Source organism: Natrix helvetica (assembly GCF_964273705.1).
Source record: "Natrix helvetica genome assembly, chromosome: 1".
Lineage (NCBI taxonomy): Eukaryota > Metazoa > Chordata > Lepidosauria > Squamata > Natricidae > Natrix > Natrix helvetica.
The window spans coordinates 374197305-374221237 of record NC_138548.1 but is presented as its reverse complement, the minus strand read 5'-3'; the positions used below and the strand labels follow the sequence as shown (position 1 = coordinate 374221237).

At 49.8% G+C, this 23933-nt stretch overlaps 3 protein-coding genes across 6 annotated transcripts in view; 2 read left to right on the top strand and 1 right to left on the bottom strand.

Annotated features, from left to right (window-relative positions):
- LOC309383805 (major histocompatibility complex class I-related gene protein-like) overlaps nt 1-7138 on the bottom strand; it is a 34079-nt gene extending 26941 nt beyond the window's left edge. Inside the window, exon 1 of one of the 4 annotated variants that reach the window (XM_081936736.1) lies at nt 7050-7138. In XM_081936736.1, coding sequence (XP_081792862.1) covers nt 7050-7122 — 73 coding nt within the window. In that variant the 5' untranslated portion in view covers nt 7123-7138. Of the gene's footprint in view, nt 1-1759; nt 3322-7049 lie in introns of those variants that run through there. The other 3 variants (XM_081936738.1, XM_081936735.1, XM_081936737.1) reach the window with 3 other exon arrangements.
- The window catches only part of LOC309383765 (uncharacterized protein), a 141646-nt gene that overhangs the window by 75641 nt on the left and 42072 nt on the right, over nt 1-23933 (top strand). The gene's annotated exons all lie outside the window — the stretch shown is intronic.
- On the top strand, nt 21561-23335 carry LOC309384600 (major histocompatibility complex class I-related gene protein-like; the record flags this gene model as incomplete). The annotated part of the gene is made up of 4 exons (XM_081938300.1): nt 21561-21633; nt 21929-22277; nt 22411-22685; nt 22934-23335. The coding sequence occupies 4 exons, from the start codon at nt 21561-21563 to the stop codon at nt 23275-23277; spliced, it is 1041 nt and encodes a 346-aa protein (XP_081794426.1). The 3' UTR covers nt 23278-23335.

Here is a 23933-nt window from a genome sequence, read left to right as displayed (position 1 = left end):
CGGTGCCTGGAGGCCGTATGGATCTGGATGGGAAGTAACAGACTCAAGCTCAACCCGTCCAAGACGGAGTGGCTGTGTCTACCGGCACCCCGGTTCAACCAGTTGGTTCCATCACTGGCCATTGGGGGCGAACAGCTGGCCCCTGTGGATTGGGCACGCAATTTGGGCATCCTCCTGGATGCTCGGCTGTCAATGGATGACCATGTGACAGCCGTGGCAAGGGGGGCGTTTCACCAGGTTCGCCTGGTGCGCCAATTGCGTCCCCTATTGGACCAGAATGTCCTCCACACAGTCACCCATGCGCTTGTGACGTCCCGACTGGACTACTGTAATGCTCTCTACATGGGGCTCCCCCTGAGATGCACCCGAAGGCTGCAGTTGGTTCAGAATGCGGCCGCGCAGGCAATTGCGGGAGTTACTAGGTACTCCCACGTAACACCTCTCCTGCGCGGGCTGCACTGGCTACCTGTGGCTTTTCGGGTGCATTTCAAGGTGCTGACTATCATCTTTAAAGCGCTCCATGGCACAGGACCTAGGTATTTGCGGGATCGCATCCTGCCCCATACATCCCTTCGGCCGATCCGCTCTCACAGAGAGAGACTCCTCCGGGTGCCGTCCACTAGGCAGTGCCAGTGGGCAACGCCCAGGAGCAGGGCCTTCTCTGTGATGGGCCCGACCCTCTGGAATGACCTCCCCCCAATATCAGAAAAACCACCGATCTCTGCTCCTTCCGTAAGAAGCTTAAAACCCACCTGTTCAATGTAGCCGGCCTGGCCTAATCCCAGCTTAGTCCCTCAAGTCTGTATTTTAAATTTTTAGGGGTGGGTTTTAGGTCGTTTTTAATTTTTATCACTTTGTACAGCCTATTGTTTAATTCGATTTTATGGGAATTTAAGGGTATTTATTTTTGTATACGGTTTTTAATGAGATGTCTGTACACCGCCCCGAGTCCCTTCGGGGAGAGGGGGCGGTCTATAAATCAAATAAACTTAAACTTAAAACTTAAACTTAAGTTTAAGATGGGTGAACTTCAGGCTGCCTTAGGAATCCTGGAATTGAAGTCCATGCACCTTAAAATGGCACTTTAAAGTTGAGAAGCATGAGTCTATGCTAGAGCTTGGGATTTTCCATTCCTGTTTTATTTAGAGTTTGGTGCAATTAAATAAACCAGTTGTGGTTTCGTTAACAAATATTGATTAAAGTGATATGAACTATTACTGGACTTTTTGTGAGAAACTGAAATTAAAAGTTAATTTGGGGCTTTGATGATTAAATAAGGTATTATGGAAATAACAGACAAATGTTAATCTTAGAGTAAGAATTTGATATTGGTTTTTTAAAAAATTTATACTTGTACCAAAGAAAGTTGGAAGTCATTCTTTTTCAGTTTTCCTTCTCTTTCTCTTTCTTTCTTACACTTTCATCTTTTTCTTTCCTGGGCCTTTTCTGTTTTCAAATCTGTTTTTTATTTGTTTATCCCTTAGCTTTGCATTTTTGTGATGTATGAAGGATCACATACTCAGCCATTATAATTCTACATTCCTTATTTACAGACATCATATCAACATTTAGAATGAAATCCACTGGGAGCCATCTCTATGGACTGGGGTTGGCGGGGCCAATGCGCGGGCGGTTGTAAACATTTCAGGCCCACAGGAATTCCAAAAACTTCCCCGTTTCCCATCAGGGGAGAGTTGAGTCAAATCTTGCGCCTGCAGGAAACATTCAAAACGCTCCAAAAAGGCTTCCCATGTTTCACGGTCGGGGCTCTGCTCAGCGAACAAACGTGTGGTGGAAAATCCCACCTTCGTGGCCAATGCTTAGTTCGTCAGCCAAGATAACGCCAGACGCCAAAAACTACGAACAAGCAACAGGGGCTGTCTGACAGCCATTTGTAGAGCCGCCACCAAGCCGTCGGCCAATCCGAGGGCTACGCGCCTGCGCTGGAACCAATCAACGCAGCCCGAGCGAGTTCAATTCTGCCCAGGTCGTAAGCCCGAGGACTTAACCCTCCCCGTTCATTTTCATTTCTTTGCTCAGATACAAAAAGGAATGGATTATTCAAGGAGGCTGAGCGAAGGACGAGGGAAGGGAGACGTTTTCTGCTGGGAAAGGAACTTGAGACGGAGGGTGAATGTGGAGAAAGAGACCCAGGCAGGACAGGCCTCCCCCTTCTCTCGCTTTCAATTCCCTCCCACAAGGTCGCAAAGCCGTCCAGAAATTCACCGCAGCGGCTCCCCGACACGAAGGACCCCAGCCCAGCCCACAGGAGCCAAAGGGGCGCCCCCTGCAGCTCCATCGCCCTCCGACCACGCGCCCCTTCGCGCCTGCGACCGAAGACTCCGCTTCGCACCCAGAGAGTGAAAGCGTGTGTCCTCCCTTGGAGCACAGCTGTCAGCTCCAGGGGTTCCTAAAGGGTTGAAGTTGGTGGCTGAAGAATTGCTGGCAGCAAAGAGGAGGAGAGTGGAGAAGGGAAGACGAAGAGGAGGGAAAGGAGAGAGAAGGAGGGGAGAAGAGAGAAGAGGAGGAAGGGAAGGAGAGTAGAGGAGGAGGGCAGAAAGAGAGTAGGAGGTAGGAAAGGAGAGAGAAGGAAGGGGGAAGGAGAGAGGAGAAGGGGAAGAAGAGAAGAGGAGGGGAGAAGAGGGAGGAGAAGGAAAGGAGAGAAGAGACCCAGGCAGGACAGGCGTCCCCCTCCTCTCCCTTTCAATTTCCTCCCACCAGGTCGCAAAGCCTTCCAGAAAGTCACCGCAGCGACTGCCCGGCACGAAGGACCCCAGCCCAGCCCATAGGAGCAAGAAGGGCGCCCGCTGCAGCTCCATCGCCCTCCGACCACGCGCCCTTTGGCGCCTGCGACCGAAGACCCCGCTTCGCACCCAGAGACTGAAACCATGTCTCCTCCGCTCGGAATTCAGCTGTCAGTTTCCGCCCCCTCCCAAAATCCCCGCCAGAAGACAAAAAAAGCGCGGAAGAGGAAGTCCACAAACGGCAGCGGTCGTCTTAAGAGCCCGAACATCCAGCTTTAGCCTAGTTGCGCCTATTGTGTGACAGCAGCCAAAGCGAAGCCCTCCTAATTCTTCTCCCAAGACTAGGAGGGAAGCTCCGACCCTCACTTGGTCCACAACACGCAGCGATCCTCATAAGAGCATCAACAGCCAGGAGGGACCCCTTCCCCCTCCCCACCCCGGGGCTTCTTTTGGGTAGAGCATCCCAGCAGAGACACCTGCGCCATAAAAGGACGCTCAGCAAGCTGTTGTCACAGTGAAGGATAATATTCGGTGGGGGGGGGTAGAGAGGTGCAATCCAGACCTCCCTAATTCTGCCTTCACCCCCTTCCCCTTCCAGGCTCCCCCCAGGCGCTCCCGGTGCTATTTCTACCTGAAGCGGTTGGAGCCCAGCCAGGGGCAGCCCCAGTTCCTCTCCATTAAAGCGCTGAAGTTGGTGGCTGAATAATTGCTGGACAGCAAAGAGGAGGAGAGAGGAGGAAGGGAGACGAAAGAGGAGGAAGGAAAGGAGAGAGGAAGAGGGGAAGAAAGGAGGAGGAGGAGGGGAGACAAGGGGGAGGAAAGGAAGGAGGAGGAGGGGAAGAAAGGAGGAGGAGGAGACTGAGGCTGGTCATCTGCTCTCCCCAGGGAAGGGGCCAATTGGAGAAGGGGCTTAGACTCTTCTCTGCATTGAAATCTGCCCCCTCCCACTGTCAGCTCCACTCAGACTTTGAGACCTCCTCCTGGTTCAAATCCTGTCCAGGGATCCTTTTGCCCAGATTTGGCTGCTACACCACATGCCCACCCACCCCTTTTTTAGGGAGAGCACCAGTTCCATGCTCCACACTCTTGTGATTCCCCTCAGGTTAGATTACTGTGGTGGGCTCTCCCTTGGGCTCCCCTGGGAGACTGTGCAGAAATTTCACCTGTACAGGAAAAAGCATCTCACACGTGGGCTGGCATGAGAGGGTGCAGCAACATGGCTTCCTGCATTGGGGAAGGAGGGGGTTGCATGGCCTCCAGTGGGGTCCTGAGTGCGATTGGAAAGTAGAAAGAGAGTCTGGCCAAGAGGGTCCACAGGGGCCCCCCTCCAATGGGCTCCAGCTGGTTTTTCAGTCCTGCTTATGAGTCCAGGAGGGGAAGGGCCCAGAAACGGTGGTTTTCCTCAACCCTCTGACCAAGCCCCTCCCTCAAAGATCTGGTTGGCCCCTCCAGCCACCTTCCAAGCTGTTGCTCAAACAAACAATTGCTATTCTCAGAATCTCCAGAAATAAACACCCGCAGTTTCTCTCCATCTGTTGCGACTTTCATGGCTGTTCAGGAGTCTCATCTGGTAGTTTCACCCTCTACGGTTGCTTAACACACACACCCCCCCCCCGCCCCAAGCGCTGCTGGGAGAAGGCGGCTGAAGACACCGAGTGCTTGAAGCAAAGGACACAAGGACATTTTCCACTCGCTCTCCAGCATTGGAAGAATCTTTCTCCTCCTGCTCCAATCTTGGTATAAGTTGTGTCTTCGGGCAGCCATCCTATAACCCTATTGAGAGAGGCCCAGTCCCTCCTGGTTATGGAGGAGCCCTCAGGACATCTATTGGGCCACTGAGAATGACTGAGTCTCCCTGGTTAAAAAAGTCGCTCAGACACGCTCTGACCTTGACTGGGACTGAATAGCAGAGGCCGGGGTGCCTGTGGCATTGTCTGTTGGAAGGGTCTAGACCAGTGGTTCTCAGCCTGTGGGTCAGGACCCCTTTTGGGGTCAAATGACCCTTTCATAGGGGTCGCCTAAGACCATCGGAAAACACATATTTTCGATGGTCTTAGGAACCAATTTTATGGTTGGGGGTCACCACAACGTGAGGAACTGTATTAAAGGGTCGCGGCATTGGGAAGGTTGAGAACCACTGGTCTTAGACGCATGTGAGCTGGGGCCTCTTGAGGAAGTGGATGGGGCCCTCAGTGCTGTCCCCTTAATCACCTGTTTATTGGATCCCGACCTCTCCTGGGTTGCAAAAACATCCTTGGAGGTGAACCTGTGGATGGGTCCATGTCAAAGGGTTGGCCTCTCTGGCAGAGGGGAGGATGCCCCCAGTCTTCAAAGAGACAGTGGCACACACACACACACACACACATACACACACACACCTCGGACTAAACAGTTTTCAATAACTTTCAACCAATCTCTAACTTTTCCCTCTTGGGGAAGGAAGTTGAGAAGGTGGTTGGTTGGCAATTGGTGAGAATCTGAGAGGGACTGAATGATCTTCCGAAGGAAAGCTGTCCCACTGGTTAATTGTCCTCCCTGTTAGGGTCTCCTTAATTCCTTCCAGGTTGCTTCTCTCCTTGATTGGTTTCCATCCATTGTTTCTTGTCTGACCTGGTGCTTTGGAAAATAGGCTGACACCCTCCTCTTTGTGGCAGCCCCTCAAATATTTGTTCTGACCGAAGCTTCCCAAGAGCATGAAGCAAAGTCCTTGATCTGACAAAAACCCCTTTTATTGATTTACTATGAATTCTGCTCGTTCACATCTAGCAAAGTCTTTCAAGGGAGGATTTACAGTCACAAACCTTATCTGGCTTGGAGAGCTGCCAGGCCGATCTCTGCAAAACTTGGTAAGGAGTCTCTGAGAGTCACGAACCAATTAAGTAAACTAATTGTCTCCTGCAAACTCCCCTCCCCTTTCACTCCTCTTTTATTTCCTCTGGGAGGGGCCATTCACCTTCCACCTGTGGCCTTACTCCCAAGTCGACCCCTGTTCTTTAGCTGTTCCCTGAATCTGGCAACTCTGTGCATGCACACACTGGGAACAGGCTCCAGCTGCTCATCTGCCTCACTGATGTCTAACTCTGAAGGCAGCTGATAACTGTCAGATGGCCCTGGCCCCCTCTCTGCCTCCGACACAGAGCCCCCATCAGAGCCTTCCCCAGACTCCAGGACTGGCCCATGTTCCTCCCCAACCTCCTCACTGTCAGAATCTGCTGCCAGCTCTGCTGGCTGCTGGTGGGCCATAACAATACTGGAATATTTCTACCATGTCACTCCTAATTCTTTTTTCTAGACTAGCCAAATCTAGTTCCTGCAACTGTTCTTCATATATTTTAGTACCCAGTCCTTTAATAATTCTAGTTGATCTTCTTTGCACTTTTTCCAAAGACTCAACATATTTTGTATAATGTGGGGACCAAAACTGATGCAGTATTCCAGATGTGATCTTACTAAAGCTTTATAAAGTGGTACAAATATTTCACATCAGAGTGTGATGCTATTTGCTTGCTCGTGGTGCATCCTTGTGTGCCTGACCCGCAATTACAAACCCCCTTGCCAACCACGGGGAGTGTCACCAGGATGGGAGGATTGACCTGTCATTTCCTTGTTTAGAGGGGAAAAGGGGTAACCCAGCCCCTCCCCCACCCTCTGGCCCTTCCCAGGGGATTCTGTTTTCTGATGAGTAGCTGGTAGCCCTCATCCAGAGTTTTGAGCTCTTGAAGGTCCCTCTGGGATGGACAGCTGGAAGACTAAAAATATAACAAAATAAAGCTGCAAAGTCTTCTACAAATAGCCCCTCCTTTCCCCCACCAACGTCTCCTGCTGCCACCTCCCTTCCCACTTTCTGCTGTCCCAACTCCCTTTCCCTTGCATAGATACATTATAGTCCAGTCCCAGGATAATGCAAGACTCGAACTTGGCCAAGTTTTGGCTACCAAAAATAGCCTTTCGCTCTCTATTTCTCTATTTTCTCAGAGATACAAATGGGAACGCATAAGCCCCCCAGCGTCCCTACCGTCCCTGTCCCACTGCCCCACTTATTCGTATCTAGTCTCTGTATTCATAATCATGGGATTACACTTATATCTGTTATCTTATACATGCTTGATAAAAGAAATAAAAGAAAATAAATGAATGAATTGATTACAAACGAAAACACCAAAGGAGGGTCAGGCGAAGCGTCCCGGGGGAAGGCAGATTTTCCCTTCATGGAAAGGAGTTTAAGAGGGGAGCGGGAGAGAACCCAGCCCAGGACTCCCCTTCTGCTTCCTCCCCTCCAGGACGCGTCCCTCTCCCGGCACTCACCGCAGCAGCTCCTGGGCACGAAGGACCCCAGCACGGCTCCCATGAACAAGAAGGGCGCGCGTGGCAGCAGCATCGCCCTCCAGCCACGTTTCAAGCACACGCGAAAAAGGATCAGTCACATCAAGCCCCGCTCCTTTTGTCTCCCTCCCGCCTTAAGTGGTTTATATGAGGAACCTCCAGGGCTGAAGTTCTCTACTCCCGCGGACAGTGGTGCATTAACCATTAAGCAGACTAAGCACATACTTAAGGCACCAGTCCCAAAGGGGGCACCACAAAGTTAAGAAGGGGAAAAAAAACCAATGAAAATTTGTACAGTATCTACAAAGAGGGGGGAGGGGAGGCACCAAGATTTGTCAGTGCTTAGGGCACCAGTGAGCGTTAATCCTCCACTGCCCGAGGAGGAGACTGCCCAGAGGCTCCCAGGTGCCCAGAAAGACTTGTCCCCGCCCTCCCTTCCTGGAAGCACTGGGGGGGGGGGAGGTGTGATGGCAGTTTTGCAAACCAGCAAGTGTGGAAGGGAGGAGATCTCAAGGCAGATGCCCGCTGGCCCTTGGGAAGAAGCTGCGGGTGTGGTTGTGAGTTCGGGAGGTGGGATTTCCTTTCTTTTAAAAAAAATCTTTTATTGATTTTATTTATATTCAATCCCATTTTCCTCAAACAGTGTTTGGTCTCGGTGCAATAACGTTTCATCAGACATAGTATTCATTGGAACGGTATAGGGTTTCCTGCCTAGGCAGGGGGTTGGACTAGAAGACCTCCAAGGTCCCTTCCAACTCTACTATTGTATTGTATTGTATTATTGTATTATTCATTCATTATTGTTACCACCTTCATCACCATAATAGAAATGAGGCAGGAGGGATAAGACCAATACTTTCCAGGGGTAAAGAAGCCCCAGCCTCAATAAGGCTCTTAGCTTCTAATCAGCAACAGCCTTTTTATATGTAATTTTATATGTACTTTAATTAAACTTTGATGAACTTCTTCTTCTTAGTATTACAAATATTCCGGGGACAGTGTGGTAAAAGGCTAGGTAAGGAAACGACACAGGAAGCCAGACGTGGCTGTAAGGTCATACAAAGAGGATCTTGCAAAAACATCTTGGAACATATAGGAACTTCTCTTTTCCTAACTTCTTGTTTTGTATTTTCCCATGTCCTTTTAAAGCATGAATAGAAACACCCTACTCAAGCTGTTTATCTCATGTATGGAAACGCCTTGCAAATGCTTAGTTTTAAGAAAAGTAAAAAAGTAATGTCTGGGGCTGAACCCAGGCAATTCAGATTTTGGTGTGTGAAGCGGACTGTCCCTGAAGCCTTCAGAATGCTTAAAACGACCCTCCGAGCAAACCGAGCAAACCGGAAGTGAGGGCCTCCAGGGGAAGGGGGGAGGGGAGGGTCTTTTCACCCTCCCCAGGCTCCTATAAAGCCTCTGGAACCTGGGGAGGGCAAAAATGGCTTTTAAAAATGGTGAACTCATGCGCGCTGGCCAGCTGACAGGGCAGCGCCTCGCGTGCCCTGACAAATGGCTCCGTGTGCCACCTGTGGCATGCGTGCCATAGGTTCGCCATCACTGGTCTAGACTTTCAGCTCTTTTCCTGGCCCAGCTGTCTCACCGGAGGGGCGGGGGCTTCTCTACAGCTGCCCCTCCCCATACTAAACTGCCCCATTCTGCCCAGGCGTTCGTCCCACGCTGTCTACTCACTGCCAAAGCCCCACATTACACATCTCCATGGCCGATTCCTGTGTGTGTCCCTTTTCCTTTGCTTGTTGTTAGTTGCAAAGTTGTGTCCGACCCATCGTGACCCCATGGACCAGGCCTTCCTGTCCTCTACCATCCTCTGGAGCCCATTTAAGGTCAGGCCTTCTGCTTCAGTGACTCCATCCAGCCACCTCATTCTCTGTCGTCCCCTTCTTCTTTTGCCCTCAGTCTTTCCCAGCATTCGGCTCTTCCCCTGTGAGTCCTTTGCTACAGGCAGCAAAAAATATTGTGCTCGTAAAAGATTAATTGAGGCATCCGGGGTTTTTTTCTTTTCTTTTGGTCCCAATGATATTTTCCTTTTATATATAAAGTTAAAATCCAAAAAGGGAACAAAACAAAATGTGCATTAAAAGAAAAGAGCAGACATCCCAAGGATGGCATCCCCCCCCCCACTTTAATACTGATAAATAGATTTCAACAAGAATAGCTTCAACAAGAATGTGAAAATAGATAATTAAATGAATACTGTTAATTTTGAATGTGATGTAAGCAATGTTGGGAATGTAAAATGTTAATCATTGGGGGAAGGGGGATTCGTGAGATATTTTCTGAGAAGAAAAAATAGGGTAAATCACTGGAAAAATTGTAAAAAAAAGTGAAAAACAGGGCTTACAGTGATGCTAACTACGCGTAAAAAAATTAATAAGAATGGTAAAGAATTATGTAAAGAGAATAATATTGTGGAGGTTGGAATAGCAAAGCTCTGGTCAACAATGGTTAATTTGCAAAGATGAATTAATAGTAATGAGATGAAGAACAAGAGAAAAGGGTGTTTAGTAATGATATATAAGTTTAAATAAGTTTAATGGAAAAAGATAAAGGATTATACACACGAGAAGAATCTTGATAAAAGTGGGAAGATTGGAATATATTGAAACTACGACTATAAATATGATGCCCAAGATGTGATCTGGACCACATTTGTCCATAAAGTATGTATGCTGGGAAAAAATTGCAATGAAACTTGTCTTTTAAAAAAAGAATAGCTCCCCTCCCCCTCAAAACCGCTCCACAATGTATGGACGTGCAATTCTATTTACCCAACCAATCTGACCTGCCAACTCTCGCTTCTGTGTGTGTGTGTGTGTGTGTATTTGTTCAGATGAGTCTCTTTTCAAGAGGCGGGTAGGTGGGTGGGGGGTAGAAGAGATCCCACCCCACTTTCTCTGGCCGGCCGCGGTCAAAGCCTGAAGGCCCGAGAGGGACCCGGACTCCCCGCAGGCTCTCTGGCCGCCCTCGCTCTCTGCCTCTGGGCTCCTCCGTTTCTACTTGGGGTCTCCCCGAAACTCCGACGCCCAGCCCGGCGATTCTCTCCCCCCCCCCAGCTCCTTGCCCTGCGCTGCGCTTTCGCGTTCTTCTTCAGCTCAGTCTCCTCGCAGATGCTTCCTCCGCAGGGAAAGCCCCGAGACCCCGTTTGCGCCCCTGGGAACATCGCCGCCCTCCGTTTCTTTCCTAGGCGGTACTAAACGCCTCTGCCTTCCCAGTAAATGAGTGTCCCTATAGCTAAGTGAGGTCACCGGTTTTTCCCCCTTGTGAGGCATCGTTCTGGAAAGTTTATTTTTGAAAGGGAAACAAAAAAAAAACCCCTTTAGGGTAAAAGTTCTGACTCTAACTTTCCAAAGGTGCTTTTTCCAGGAGGCAACTGGACCAGAAACTCACCCGCAACCCCCCACCCCCGCCCCGCACGAGAGACATAAGCATGGCCCCAAGGGACAGGAGGGGCCCCGGGGCAGCCAGCCTGGCAAATCACTCCCTTCTCCCATCTGGAGTCTCGTCTTCTTCCGGCTTCATTTCTTGCCAGTGCTGGAGAAGCTTCTTGGATGAGAAGTGAAACATTTTCAAAGGAAAAACCCAAGTCAGTCCAGTTGCCTTTTGGAAAAGCCCCTTTGGGACAGACTGATGACATGTTTCACCCCGCCTTCAAGCACAGCCTTTCCATCTCCTACAAGACGGACCATAGGGACCTCTCAATAGACCCCTTCAAGGGCTCCCAACTCTCGGAAGAACCACGTGCCCAATTTGTTGCTCCTCCCACTGTAGCCAACTTCCAGGGAGTTGTTCAAGGCAGCTGTTCTCAGAAGCTCCGGAGATGAACACCTGGGCTCTCTCTCCATCCGTTGCTCTTCCTTCGTTCTTCAAGAGCCTCTCTTGGTGGTTTCAGACTCACTGGGGCACCAACAGTTATGAAACTGTGTTGATGTGTCAGTCGTGGGAAAAGAGGGAAAGTGATACCAGACATTGCCTGAAGCAAAGCACATGAGGATGCCCTCTCCTCCCCCAGCCATTCCTGGGCAAATAAACCAACTGAGGAAAGAGGTTTTTTTAGATGTTATTGTTCCTGCTGCCAGGTACAAAGAACTGTGCCTGCTTTCTGTTCCTTGGGGCTCTTTAAACCTCCAAGCACAGAGATTTGGGGGGGGCGGGGGGGGCACAGAGAGGCACTTAAAGAATGTGGGGAAACCCCAGGACAGTCCTGAGGAGAGCATCTTCATGGCTGCCCTAGAGCAGGGCTCTCCAAATGTGGCAACTTTTAAGACTTTGGGACTTCAACCCCCAGAATTCCTCAGCCAGCAGGAATTTTGGGAGTTGAAATCCGCAACTCTGAAAGCTGCTGAGTTTGGAGACCCCTGTCCTAGTAGGTAGTCCAACTGGTAGTCCGTGGACAACAGGTGGTCCGTGAGAAAATGTTGGTGGTCCGCAGAAAATTTATTTGCATTTTTTATATTGCATTAAATCAGGAGTCCCCCAACTACGGCCCCTGGGCGGGATACGTGCAATGAAAGCTTGTGTTGCTCCAGAGAGTCTCCCCCTCAATGTTCCCTCTAATTTTTTTTCAGTGTGTGCGGAAAAGTATAGTGTTTGAGCGGCACATTTTCATGCCTGAGCACCTGAATTTTTTTAGCCATAATTGCCATCAGAGCAGATGTTGGGGAGGGGGGCAAGGAGGTAAAGGGTCCCCTCTCTCTCCCTCAGACCCCCAGGAAGGAGGGAAGGGAAGGGAGGGAGAGGGAAAGGAAAGGAATTGGGAAACAAGAAAAAGAAAGGAAAAGGGAAGAAAGGGAAAAGGAAAGGAAATGGAAAAGAAGGAAAGGAAAAAGGAAAGGAAATTGGAAAGAAGAAAGGAAAGGAAAAGAGAAAGGAAAGGAAAAGAAAAAGGAAAGGAAAAAGTGAAATTAGTGAATTAGCTAATTACATAGTGAAATTAACACCAACAGTAGCATCTCTGTCTAGTTGTATTTATCTTTAACAAACAAACAAAAATCAAGCAGGGTGATAGATTGCAGAACGGCTTTCAGAAGTGAGTGTCTTATCTGAGCAATATGAAGACCTTTTCTTGAGCTTTACTTCAGGAAATCAGAAGAAAGAATAATCACTATGTAGTGAGCAGACAAACCCGATTAGTTCACTTCCAAAAACTACAGGAAAAACATGACATTATAGAAAAACACAAAAAAGTCCCGTTTTTTTGGCAGCAATCTGCTGTGCAAGTCACTCAGTAGTGATTCATTAGCACTTCCTCAGTTATCCTGCATTAAAAAAAAGCTAGCAGAAAGCCCTAACATTAGCTGACTTAGGCTAGCAACATCAAAAGGGCTCTGAAAAAAAAGTCCAGAGAGATGAGGATTATGCTTCCATCATTAAAGAGAGCTGTCAATTTGCAATTATCAAAAACAAGATACCATTTATTTGGCCTCTGCACCAATCCATCCTCAAACTTTTGCCCCATATTCATGAGAAGTAGAAATCACAGGATGAAAGGTATGGGACTTGGTTTTATTTATTAGATTTTTATCCCAACTTTATTACTTCATAGGTAACTCAAGAAAGTGAACATACATAATACTTGGGTATGGAGAAAGGAAGGGAAATGGAAAAGAAAGAAAGGGAAAAGGAAAGGAAAGGAGAAAAGAAAGCAAAAGAGAAAGCAAAGGAGAAGATAAAGGAAAGGAAAAGGAAAAGCAAAGGAAGATAGAAGAAGGACAGAAAGGGAAAAGGAAAGAGTGGAATAGTACTGCTCAAAAAACCAAGTCTCAAGATCCTGTGGACCCCTTTGGCTCAGGCAGTCCAATTCCCGGCTGCTTCCCCCTCTGCAAAGCGAAGGGATCTCAGAACGGCTGCCTAGCCCAGAACGGGGCTTCAGACGCAATGCCTGAGAAGCCCCGGATTTGCAGGGAAACGCAGGCTACAACCAGCAAATCGCATTTTCCCAGGAACCAATGAAGCCCCAGAGGACCAATGAGAATTCTCCCTTCTGCAACGTCATCGGTCTCCGGGTAGAGTCTTCCTTGATTTGACCAATCACCAGATGGAGGAGAGAGTTCGGTGCAGAGAGAGGGGAGGGGGGATATTTTCAGTAATGTTTTAAGACGTTAAAAAACACTGCGCGCAGTTTGAAACTTCTGCGCGGTGTTTTCTTGTTATATGCGCAGCTTAGAGGGAACAGTGGTGAGGTTACCAGTAGCCGGTGTAAGGTTAAAATTATGGGGTGTTTGGGGATGTAACAACAGAGTCAGGTGGTGATTCCAGGCATTGACAACTCTGTTGCTCGAGTTGTATCTTCTGCAAGAGAATTTGGAGAGGTTTACCTTGAGTTTGTATCTATTGTGTGCTTGCGTATTGTAGTTGCGGTTGAAGCTGAAGTAGACATTGACAGGTAGGATGCTGTAGCAGATAATTCTGTGTATTCAGTAGTTCTGAGATCTTGTCTGCTAGTTCCCCCAGGGTTCTGAAGAAACTAGCAGACGAGATCTCAGAACCACTGAATGATATTTTTCAGAGATCCTGGAACACCGGGGAAGTACCAGAGGACTGGAAAAGAGCTGTTGTGGTTCCCATCTTCAAAAAAGGGAAAAAATTAGATCCAGGAAACTACAGACCTATCAGCCTGACCTCAATACCAGGAAAGATTCTGGAAAAAATAATCAAGCAACGAATTTGCGAACACCTAGAAGCAAACAAAGTAATAGCCAAAAGCCAACATGGATTTGTCAAAAACAGATCATGCCAGACTAATCTTATTGCATTCTTTGATAATGTGACAAAATTAGTGGACCAGAGGAATGCCGTCGATATAGTTTACTTGGACTTCAGTAAGGCTTTTGATAAGGTAGACCATAACCTACTACTAGATAAAGTAGACAAGATAAAGTAGACAGCATCACCACCAGATGGATTCGTAACCGGCTGACCAACCGCACTCAATGTGTAGTCCTCAATGGAACTGCATCTACATGGAGGGAAGTATGCAGTGGAGTACCCCAAGGCTGTGTTTTAGGCCCAGTACTCTTCAACATCTTCATCAATGATTTGGATGAGGGAATAAATGGGGAACTCATCAAATTTGCAGATGACACCAAGCTGGCAGGAATAGCCAACACTCTAGAAGATAGGCTTAAGATACAGAAGGATCTTGACAAACTTGAACATTGGGCACTATCTAATAAAATGAAATTCAATGGTGAAAAGAGTAAGGTTCTACATTTTGGCAACAAAAATGGAATGCACAGGTACAGTATAGGTGATACCTTGCTCAGTAGTAGTAACTGTGAAAGGGATCTTGGAGTCTTAGTGGACAACCATTTAAATATGAGCCAGCAGTGTGCAGCAGCTGCCAAAAAAGCCAACACAGTCCTAGGCTGCATCAACAGAGGGATAGAATCAAGATCATGTGAAGTGTTAATACCACTTTATAATGCCTTGGTAAGGCCACACTTGGAATACTGCATTCAGTTCTGGTTGCCACGATGTAAAAAAGATGTGGAGACTAGAAAGAGTGCAGAGAAGAGCAACAAAGATGATTAGGGGACTGGCTAGCTGTGTTCCAATATCTCAGGGGTTGCCACAAAGAATAGGGTGTCCAACTATTCTCCAAGGCACCTGAGGGTAGAACAAGAAGCAATGGGTGGAAACTAATCAAGGAGAGAAGCAACTTAGAACTGAGGAGAAATTTCCTGACAGTTAGAACAATTAATCAGTGGAACAGCTTGCCTCCAGAAGTTGTGAATGCCCCAACACTGGAAGTCTTTAAGAAGATGTTGGATAGCTATTTGTCTGAAACGGTACAGGGTTTCCTGCCTAGGCAGGGGGTTGGACTAGAAGACCTCCAAGGTCCCTTCCAACTCTACTATTGTATTGTATTGTATTGCGTTGCGTTGCGTTGCGTTGCGTTGCGTTGCGTTGCGTTGCGTTGCGTTGCGTTGCGTTGCATTGCATTGCATTGTATTGTATTACTACGCTTAGATCATACCAAAGACGGCGTAGTTCTAGGTTGCCCAAGCCCAATATGTCTTTAAAAAATTAAAAAGTGACCTCACAGTCCCCCTCTCTGACCTCACTCTATGGGGAGGGGTCATATATTCCTTCTGGAAGATCAAGAGTGGGGGGGGGGGGCTGCTGGACCTTCAGGGGGAAATCTTCCATAGGTAACAGAAAAATTCCTGAGAAGTAGGGGCCAAGGCTTAATGGAAGTGGGATGGGCCTCTCAAATAAAGAGGGCTGCCCTGTTTTGTCTCTGTGGGCTCAATTGTTGTCGTAAGTCAAGGATCATCCTTAAAGAAGTCAACAAATGTTTCATTGGCCCCCAACGGGGCTCAGCATCCTTTGCGGTCGTTTCTCCCCTTTCTCTATCGGTTTCTACCCGGAGTTTCTCCTCCTCCAGGATGTGACATTTCAAGTTGGTGGGGGAGAGGCCCAAACCGCCTGGAGTCCAGACACGGGCGGAGAATTTGGACAGAAGCGTCTCCTCGGGGAAGCCCAAATATCTTTGGTCGGAGCTGCCCTGGGACGAGTGATCAGAAGACAATGGCTCTGCTCCGGGCCCTCCTCTTGCTCTTTGTGCTGACATTCTTCGGTCGGGGAGACTTTTGCGGTGGGTTAATGGAAGACTTTGCGAGGGGGGGAAGAGGGGGGGGGAGAAGCAGAATCGGGAGGGGGCGCATGGCCTTAGCTGGGTCTTTCTCCCACCCCCGCAATTCCCCTCCGTCCCAAGCTCTTTTCCCAAACGTTGTTGCTGTTTTTCCGTCCCGGCGCTTCCCCCAGCTTCGTTTAATGCTTGATTTGGAGTCTTTTGTATGCGAAAGTGAAAGTAAAAACAGAGGTCTCACATTTGAGTGCTTCGGAAGGTTGCCTGCCTGGGGATCAGTGGTTTTTGGGTGTGTGTCTGTGAGTGAGAGTGAGTGAATGAATGAGTGAGTGAGAGAGGGAGGTGAGAATGTGTGTATATGTGTGAGAGAGAGACAAAATGTGTGTGAGAAAGATGAGTGTGTGTGTGTGAGAATGTGTGTGTGTGTGAGAGAGAGAGTGTGTCTGTGAGAGATGAGAGAAGACAGAGAGAAGAGAGAGATGAGTGTGTGTGTGTGAGAGAGAGATGAGTGAAAAAGAAATGAGTGTGTGTGTGTGAGAGAGAGAGAGAAAGAGATGAGAGTGTGTATGTGTGGGAGAGAGATGAGAGAGAGATGAGTGAAAGAGAGATGAGTGTGTGTGAGAGAGTGAGTGAGTGTGAAAGAGAGATGAGTGTGTGTGTGTTTGTGTGAAAGAGAGAGAGAGAGATGAAAGAGAGAGAAAGAGATGAGTGTGTGTGTGAGAGAGAGAGTGAGAGTGTGTCTTTGTGAGAGAGAGATGAGGGATGAGAGAAGAGAGAGAGAAGAGAGAGAGAAGAGAGAGATGAGTGTGTGTGTGAGAGAGAGATGAGTGAAAGAGCAATGAGTGTGTGTGTGTGAGAGAGAGAGAAAGAGATGAGTGTGTATGTGTGGGAGAGAGATGAGAGAGAGATGAGAGAAAAAGAGATGAGTGTGTGTGTGTTTGTGTGAAAGAGAGAGAGAGATGAGAGAGAGCGCCCCCTAACCCGTGGATTTTAGCACTCGAGTCTCTTCCACTAGATTAGTTAAAGAAACCCTTACCCCCTAAGCACATTGTGAGAGAGAGAGAGTACGAGCGCTCGCCGGCGCCTACTGTATTAGGATCTTTAACCTCTACCCACTTTTGTTGAACGCCTGGGTTTAATCCTAGGACGTTTATCCATTGCGACCGAGAACCATCCAAGTAAGAAAGTTTGAATTCAAAGGTCTTTCTGGATTTCGGATTAGAGCCAAATCTTCTCTCCCCCCCCTCCAAAAAATCCTAATCTTCCCTCCTCTTTGTAAAACCGTTTCCAAGGGAGCGGGCGAGACTACATGCTTCCCAATAGCAAAAGAAGAGAGGAGCAGAAAGAGGAAGAGAAGTAGAAGAAGAGGAGGAGGAGGAGGAGATGGGGAAAGGGGGCCAAAGAGAAGGCAAGGGCGACCGAGAGCCAACCTTCCCTCTCCCAGGCATTTCGTATTTTATTTTCTCCGAGAATGAAATCCCCTGGATCTCTTGGGGAGAAGGCAGGCAGGCCCCACGCGTGCGTCCTTCAGAGCTGTAGGTCAGCAAAGCAACGGGCAAGTTAACTTTTTCCAGGGCCAGCGGATCTATAAAGCGCCCTGGTGAGGGGAGAGGCGGTTGGGATGGGGGTCTAAGAAGGCCTGGCGGAGGGATCGGGCAGCGGGGCGTTCACGGTGCAGAACCCGCGAAGAATCCCGATTCTCTCCTTAGACAGCCGGAGACAAAAGCAGACGAGGCCTAGCGCTGGACTGGATATCTCTGTTAGTTGTCAGCTCAGGGTCTGGGGCGGGCGAGGAATGCTAATCAGCCTCAGCAGAGCCGGGAGAAGCTGCAGATCGCCCAGTCACGTCATCCCCTCCCCCCTTTCGCAACTCCCCCCCCCCATCTCCCCTCCCTTCCCCGCGCCCAACCAGGCGGTCTCTCCTAGACTGTGATGATCCCAGTCAGGTTTCTCAGATGCAACGCTCGTTTTGGCCTGCCCGCAGCCACCCGCCCGACTGCAGGTCCCGTTTCCTGCCTTTCATCTAGCTGCAGGTTCCTTACTCACCCACGGAACAGGCGCACAGACACACACAAGTGCGCACACAACTCCCCTGGCTTTGGGTTCTCCCCGCATCCCACTTAGCCTGATCCCCCAAAAGGTTCCGATTGGAGGTTTTTTTTTAAAACCTCCTCTTTCCGATTAAACGACCTTGACTTTGCTTTCAATTCTGGGGGGAGGAGGCGCCCCCCCTCCCCATTTCGTGCACCGCGCCTTATATACACGCAGGCCCTTTTCTCCTATCCACTAAGCCCAGAAAGAGAGATCAATCGCTGACCTCAAGGTTTAGGCACTGCTTGATTTCTCTGTCCACTGTAAAGGTCATAGGAGGCAAACGCCTCCCTAAAACCTTTAAGCAGCCAGGCTACTTCGCCCCAAGAATCTCCCTTCCTTGCACCTCTCCTTTGAAAGACAACCGCCTCGGATTCGTGGGTGGAAGCAGGGCAGGGACCCTGGTAGGCCGCTGGCCTCGCAGACCGAGCCTTCCCCGCTTTCAGACCCGGTCAGACTTGACTCCAAGGGGCTGCCCGACCTTGTCCGTGGGTTCCGAGATGGGATTGAGGAGGAGATCCCAATTCTCCCCTCTCCTCCCCTGTCTATGAATTTCCTTCTTCTCCTACCCTATTTCTAAACCGATCTGCTCTTTTCCGCCTTTCTCGGTCAGGTGGGCGGCCGAGGAAGAAACAGATCGAGAGATCTTCCCCTGATCTCTTCAACCCCTCGCCTTTTCCAGCCACATGCAGTGAGAGAGAGTGAGTGAGCCAGGCAGGGGCAGAGAGCTGCGAGTGCGAGCGCCTCCCCCCCCCATGTTGCGCCCGGTGCGGCCGGCCCCCCCTGCACCCCCCACGCTACGCCACTGACTCTGCCTAAGTTCTCCGGGTCCGCGAAGAAGCGAGAAGGTCTTCCCAGGGAGACGCTGCCCGCAACCGGCAAGTTTAAGGCTCACGCGACCTAGCTCTGCCCGCTGTGTGAACGGAGCCAACTCCTGGCTAAGTCTTCCTGCTCCCATCGAGCCTCTTCCCCCGCCCCACTTCCCTGGGACTTTGGGGCAGAAGGCTGCCGGCGATGATCTGAAGGGCGCCGCCCCGGGTTTGGCCGCCCCGGGTTTGGCCGGCAGCACCGCACGGAAAATTTTATACTTTGATTTCGCTCCGCCATTTTAGGTCAGCTTTTCAGAACATTACTCTTTATAAGTCACTAAGTGCAAAGAAACAGAATTCAGAAAGTTGGCTTCCCTTTTCGGAATTGCCTATTGTCTGCTAAATTTTCTACCTACATTTTGATAACTGATATTCACTGTTGACCCAAGAAGCCCATCGTAGAAAGAATCCCTCCCTGTGAAATTTGTTGGGTTTCCATGGAATGAAGTTTGATCTTTTTCTCAACCATACAGTAGCATATTCTTCCTAAGGAGGATATAATCAAGATAGTCCATAATTGCCTATCAATCTAACAGTATGGCGATTGACAATCTCTTTATATTTCAACTCTAACTCAGTCTTAAAGGTTTGGTGAGGAGAAATCCAAAAATTCTTTTAAAGAGGAAAAAAATGCTTGCACAATTTCACCCATGGAGACATGTATATACACAACACACAGAGAAACAAACTTAACAAAGTGCTAAATCTCTCTCTCTCTCCCTCACTGAGGGAGGGAGGGAGAGAGAGAGAGAGAGAGAGAGAGAGCGTATCCCTCCTTCCTTCAGCCCAACACCCTCCCGGGCATCCCGGCCAGACGAGAGGGACTGCAGAGAGGGTCTCCGCAGTCTAGGGCAGCGAGTCATTCGATGGGAAAGTTGCCTCTTGGAAGGAATGACCCGCCTTGGCTCTACCGCCCAACGAGCGAACGGAGAAGCGAAGAGGCAGGAGAGACGAAGCGGGAGCCAAGGCGGGTCATTCCTTCCAAGAGGCAACTTTCCCATCGAATGACTCGCTGCTCTAGACTGCGGAGACGCTCTCTGCAGTCCCTCTCGTCTGGCCGGGATGCCAGCGAGAGCATTGGGCTGAAGGAAGGAGGGATACTCACTCTCTCCCTCTCTCCCTCCCTCTCCCTTTCTCTCTCTCCCTGGCAAATGGCAAATCCGAGCAGCCGCTGCTGGGAGCCCGTCCCATGCCTTCTCCCAACCTCCACGCCCCTTCTCTCAGCTACTTTCTGCCTTGTGAACCTAGAACTGATTGCTGTCTCCAGGCTGGCTCTCCCCTCCTATTATCCTGGAAGGCGTCTCACAAAAACCACAGTGCCGCAGTTGGAAACTGCTGCGCTGTGTTTTGATGCCACGTGCATGGCCACGCACCCATGCACCTTAGAGGGAACATTGAGTATAAGACACACTTTTTCTCCCCTAAAAGAAGGTGAAAATTTGGGTGCGTCTTATACATCGAATGAAGCCCTGCCCAGTTTTGCAGGAATCCTTCTCAGCCCCAAGGAGCTTACAAACAACGTCTCTCTCTCTTTCTCCCCCTCTCTCTCCCTCTCTCTCTGCCTTTCTCTTTCTGTCTCTCCTATTTCTGTCTTTCTCTCTGTCTCCCTCTCACTCTCTCTGTCTCTTTTTGTCCCTCTCTTTCTGTTTCTCTTCTTTGTCTCCTCTCTCTCTCTCTGTCTCTTTCTGTCTCTCTGTGTCTCACTCTCTCTTTCTGTCTCTCTTTTTTCTCTCTCTGTCTTTCTCTGTCTCTGTCTCTCTTTCTCAGTCTCTCTCTTCTCTCTCTCTTTCTGTCCCTCTTTCTCTTTCTGTCTCTCTCTGTGTCTCTCTCTCTCTATCTGTCTATCTCTTTCTGTCTCACTTCTCCCTCCCTCCCTCTCACTAGCTCTCTCTTTCTCTACCTATCTTCTGGAGGTGGGGGAGGTGAAATGGGCCCATTTTTTTTGTCTCCTGGGGCATCTGTACAGCCTAGTTTTCACCTCCCCCACCTACAGAAGCATTCTACTGGCAACAAATGGGCAAAAACGGCCCATTTTTTGGCCAAAACCTGCCACTTTCACCCATTTTTTGTGCCTCCTGGGGCGTCTGTGCACCCCATTTTCACACACACACACACACCCGCCTCTACACCTGCGGGACTCACCCGCGCTTGGCCGAAGGGTGGGTGGCGAGGAATAGCCTCGTGGTCCTGTGCGGGCTGGACTAATGGCTTGGGCGGGCCGTAGTTTGGGGACTCTTACTTTAGACTAGCAATAAAAGAACTCAACCGAGAGGGGACAGCATAGGAAAAGAGAAAGGAAAGAACAGAGGAGGGAAAAGACCAGATCAGGAGGAGAAGAAAAGATTACAACAGAGCCAAATAGCAATTATATCGCAGAGCAACAGGGACATGTTTAAAGACCAAATGAAAAATCCCTGTTTCTCCGTCCTAGAAGGACGGGTGGCGTCTCCGGAGTCCTCAGAGAAACCGAGAAGGAAAACAGCACCAGGAAAGCATAGCCAGATCCTGCCGAAAGGTCCCCAGCGGCCTCTGTGGGAGGGGCGGGGGTCTCTCGGAGGGGCTTCGCAAGAAGAAACAGCCACTTGTGGCGGGGAGGGGGGAGTCGCGGAGGCTGCGTTCACACAACCGGGATGTCCAGGTCGTTTGAGTGCTGAACTTGGCTGAGAGAATTTGAAGGGGGTCGCTGCGTGTTGTGCGCGGCGTCTGGATAGGACTCCCCCTCCGCCGACGCCGCTTCTTCCAGGGCTCCGGAAGGCAGCAAAAGGGCAGCGCTGATTTGAATCTTCCCTCGGCGACTTTGACTCGAGCAAGGACTTCAGCGAAGCTCAGAAGGGGCGGGGCGAGGGCGTGGGCGGAGAGCGGCGCTGCCATTGGAGGAGCGCAGAGGTCTCCGTTCTCAGGTGCCAAGGCGCCCGTTTTTGAACGGCGATGCCGCTTCCCCGGGCGCCCCTCTTGGTCCTAGGCGCGGCGTTGGGATCCTTGGTGCCTGGAGGCTGCAGCGGTGAGTTTCTGGTGGGATCTGCGACCTGGGGGAGGAGGGAGAGAAAAGGGATCCCTTCCTGTTCCCTCCCTCCCTCTTGCTTCCCTCGTGCTTCGCGGAGCTTCGCTTCAGAAAGTTTGGTGTTCTAAATCTGGTGTTTGATTTAATTTTGCTTCGTCTATTTATTTTATTTCCGTTCATATACCTATCGAGACAGATAAACAGCACCATGCAGATCTGCTTCGTTGCTACCGGGGGACAATAACATAAGGGGGAGAGTGGAGGTTCAGTCCCCCCAATTCTCTTGCCTTCGCAGTCTCCTCTGAGCACTCCCTGTGTTATTCCTACCTGCAAGTGTCCGAAACTAGTCAGGGGCTGCTTCAGTTCCTCATCATGGTCCACCTGGATCACCATCCCATTGCTCGCTATGACAACCTCCTCGGGAAGATGGAGACTCTGGTGCCTTGGATGGAAGGGGTGGCGGTGGAGATCTTTCTGGGCCCTGAGTGGGTGTTCGGGGCTGACCTGGAGAGTGTGCAAAACCTCCACCCCCAGAATAAAAGTGAGCAGGCAGATTCTCCGTTCAGCCGTGAATTCACTCCCAATTCTTGCCTCCCTGTCATCTCAACTATCAAGCAAAGAAACAAGTTCCCAGAGATTGTGGGGTGGGCAACCCAGAGACAATCTTTTTTCTTCTCTATCAGGAGACTGAATCTCCGGGTGCAAATGGGGAATTAGAAGTGGGTCCCTGGGGGGGAAATCCTGCCCCCTTCCAACCCTCTCAGTATCTTTTTCAAGGCTTCACACCTGGCAGGTGAGTTTGGGCTGTGAGCTCAGGGAAGATGGGAGCAAAGGAGGGTATTTCCACTATGGTTACGATGGGAGGGACTTCATCAGCTTCGACAAGGAGACCCTCAGGTGGGTGACAGCTCAGGCCCAGGCCCAGAAGGTCAAGGAGAAGTGGGAGGATCATCCAAGGTGGTCCCAGGAAACTAAAGTCTACCTGGAGGAGACCTGCATTGTGTGGCTGCAGAGATACCTCTCCTACAAGAAGGAGTCTCTACAGAGGACAGGTGAGTCAATTGGAGAAGAAAACCTAGGCTGGGTCTTCTGAATTGCAGGTGGGGAGGGAGAATTCTCTAGGGGAAAAGCCATCCTTATGTCTGGAGGCTGCACGTGGCCTCTTAGGGGGCTGCAACATGCCTCAACCTGGAAACCTACTAGAGGTTCAGGAGAGAAGAAAAGCAAGTGGGACAGGTGGCCACAGGGCAACCTTCCTTCTTTGAAAGCAACGTGATCCTGGGTGACTGAAGAGATCCAGACTGTTGTGTTGGTGGCATTTTTGCCGAGCCCCCAGTGGAGAAGGTGACCCATAAGCCCGTTAGTGACAATGTGGAGGTCCTCATCTGCCAGGCCTTTGGCTTCTACCCCAAGGAGATCCAGGCCACCTGGATGAGGGATGGAGAGGTCTGCAAGTATGAGACCCTCCCTAGGAATGTGGCCCCCAACTCAGACGGGACCTATTATCTCTGGGTCAGCATTGAGATCGACCCCAAGGAGAGGGACCACTACTGGTGCCGTGTGGTGCCTGATGGCTTACAGGATCCCCTGGTCTTAGCCTGGAAGGAGAAGCCTGATGAGAAACTGCAACATCCAGGTAGGTAGAGTGGAATTAGCACCCCTATTGGAAAGAATGGGGGTGGGGAGAGAATCTCCTGGACCATCTCAGATCTTGTGATGCAGAAAAGGAGCCATCCCCGTGTCCTTCTGCTGGTTTCTGAGATGATGCTAATGGCAGAGCTTCTCTGAGAGATGCAGGCTGGACCTTCCCTCTCCCCACAGGCTCCCTCCCATAAAGAGCAGGAGGAACCTGAGAAAAAGGGAAAGGAAGCACCAGAGGGTCCATTTTATGATTTCCAGGAGGAATCTTCATTGATCTCAGAGGACTTAGTTTAGAGTAGAGGCATTAAGATGGCCTGAACAGGAGAACAAAATTGGCCTGGAATGAGAAAGATGGTGAGATCTTGAGAGGCTGGAGCAGACACAAGGGGAGTTTTCACCATGGTGGAAAGTTGGAAAGAAGAGAGCTCAGCTGCCCTGTCCTATCTTTTGAGATGTAGGACTCACAACATCCTTCATTTGGTCTTTGCAGGGTTCGAAGGAGGGGAGTAGAAAGTGGGTTTTGACCAGGGAAGGGGAAAGTGAGCGACAACTAGTGAACCCAAATCAAAAAAACGCTCTCGGGAGCTTTGAATCCCCCAAAGTAAAACTTTATTGGATACACCATATTGGTACTGAAGAAACAAAACTAGCTCTGGTTT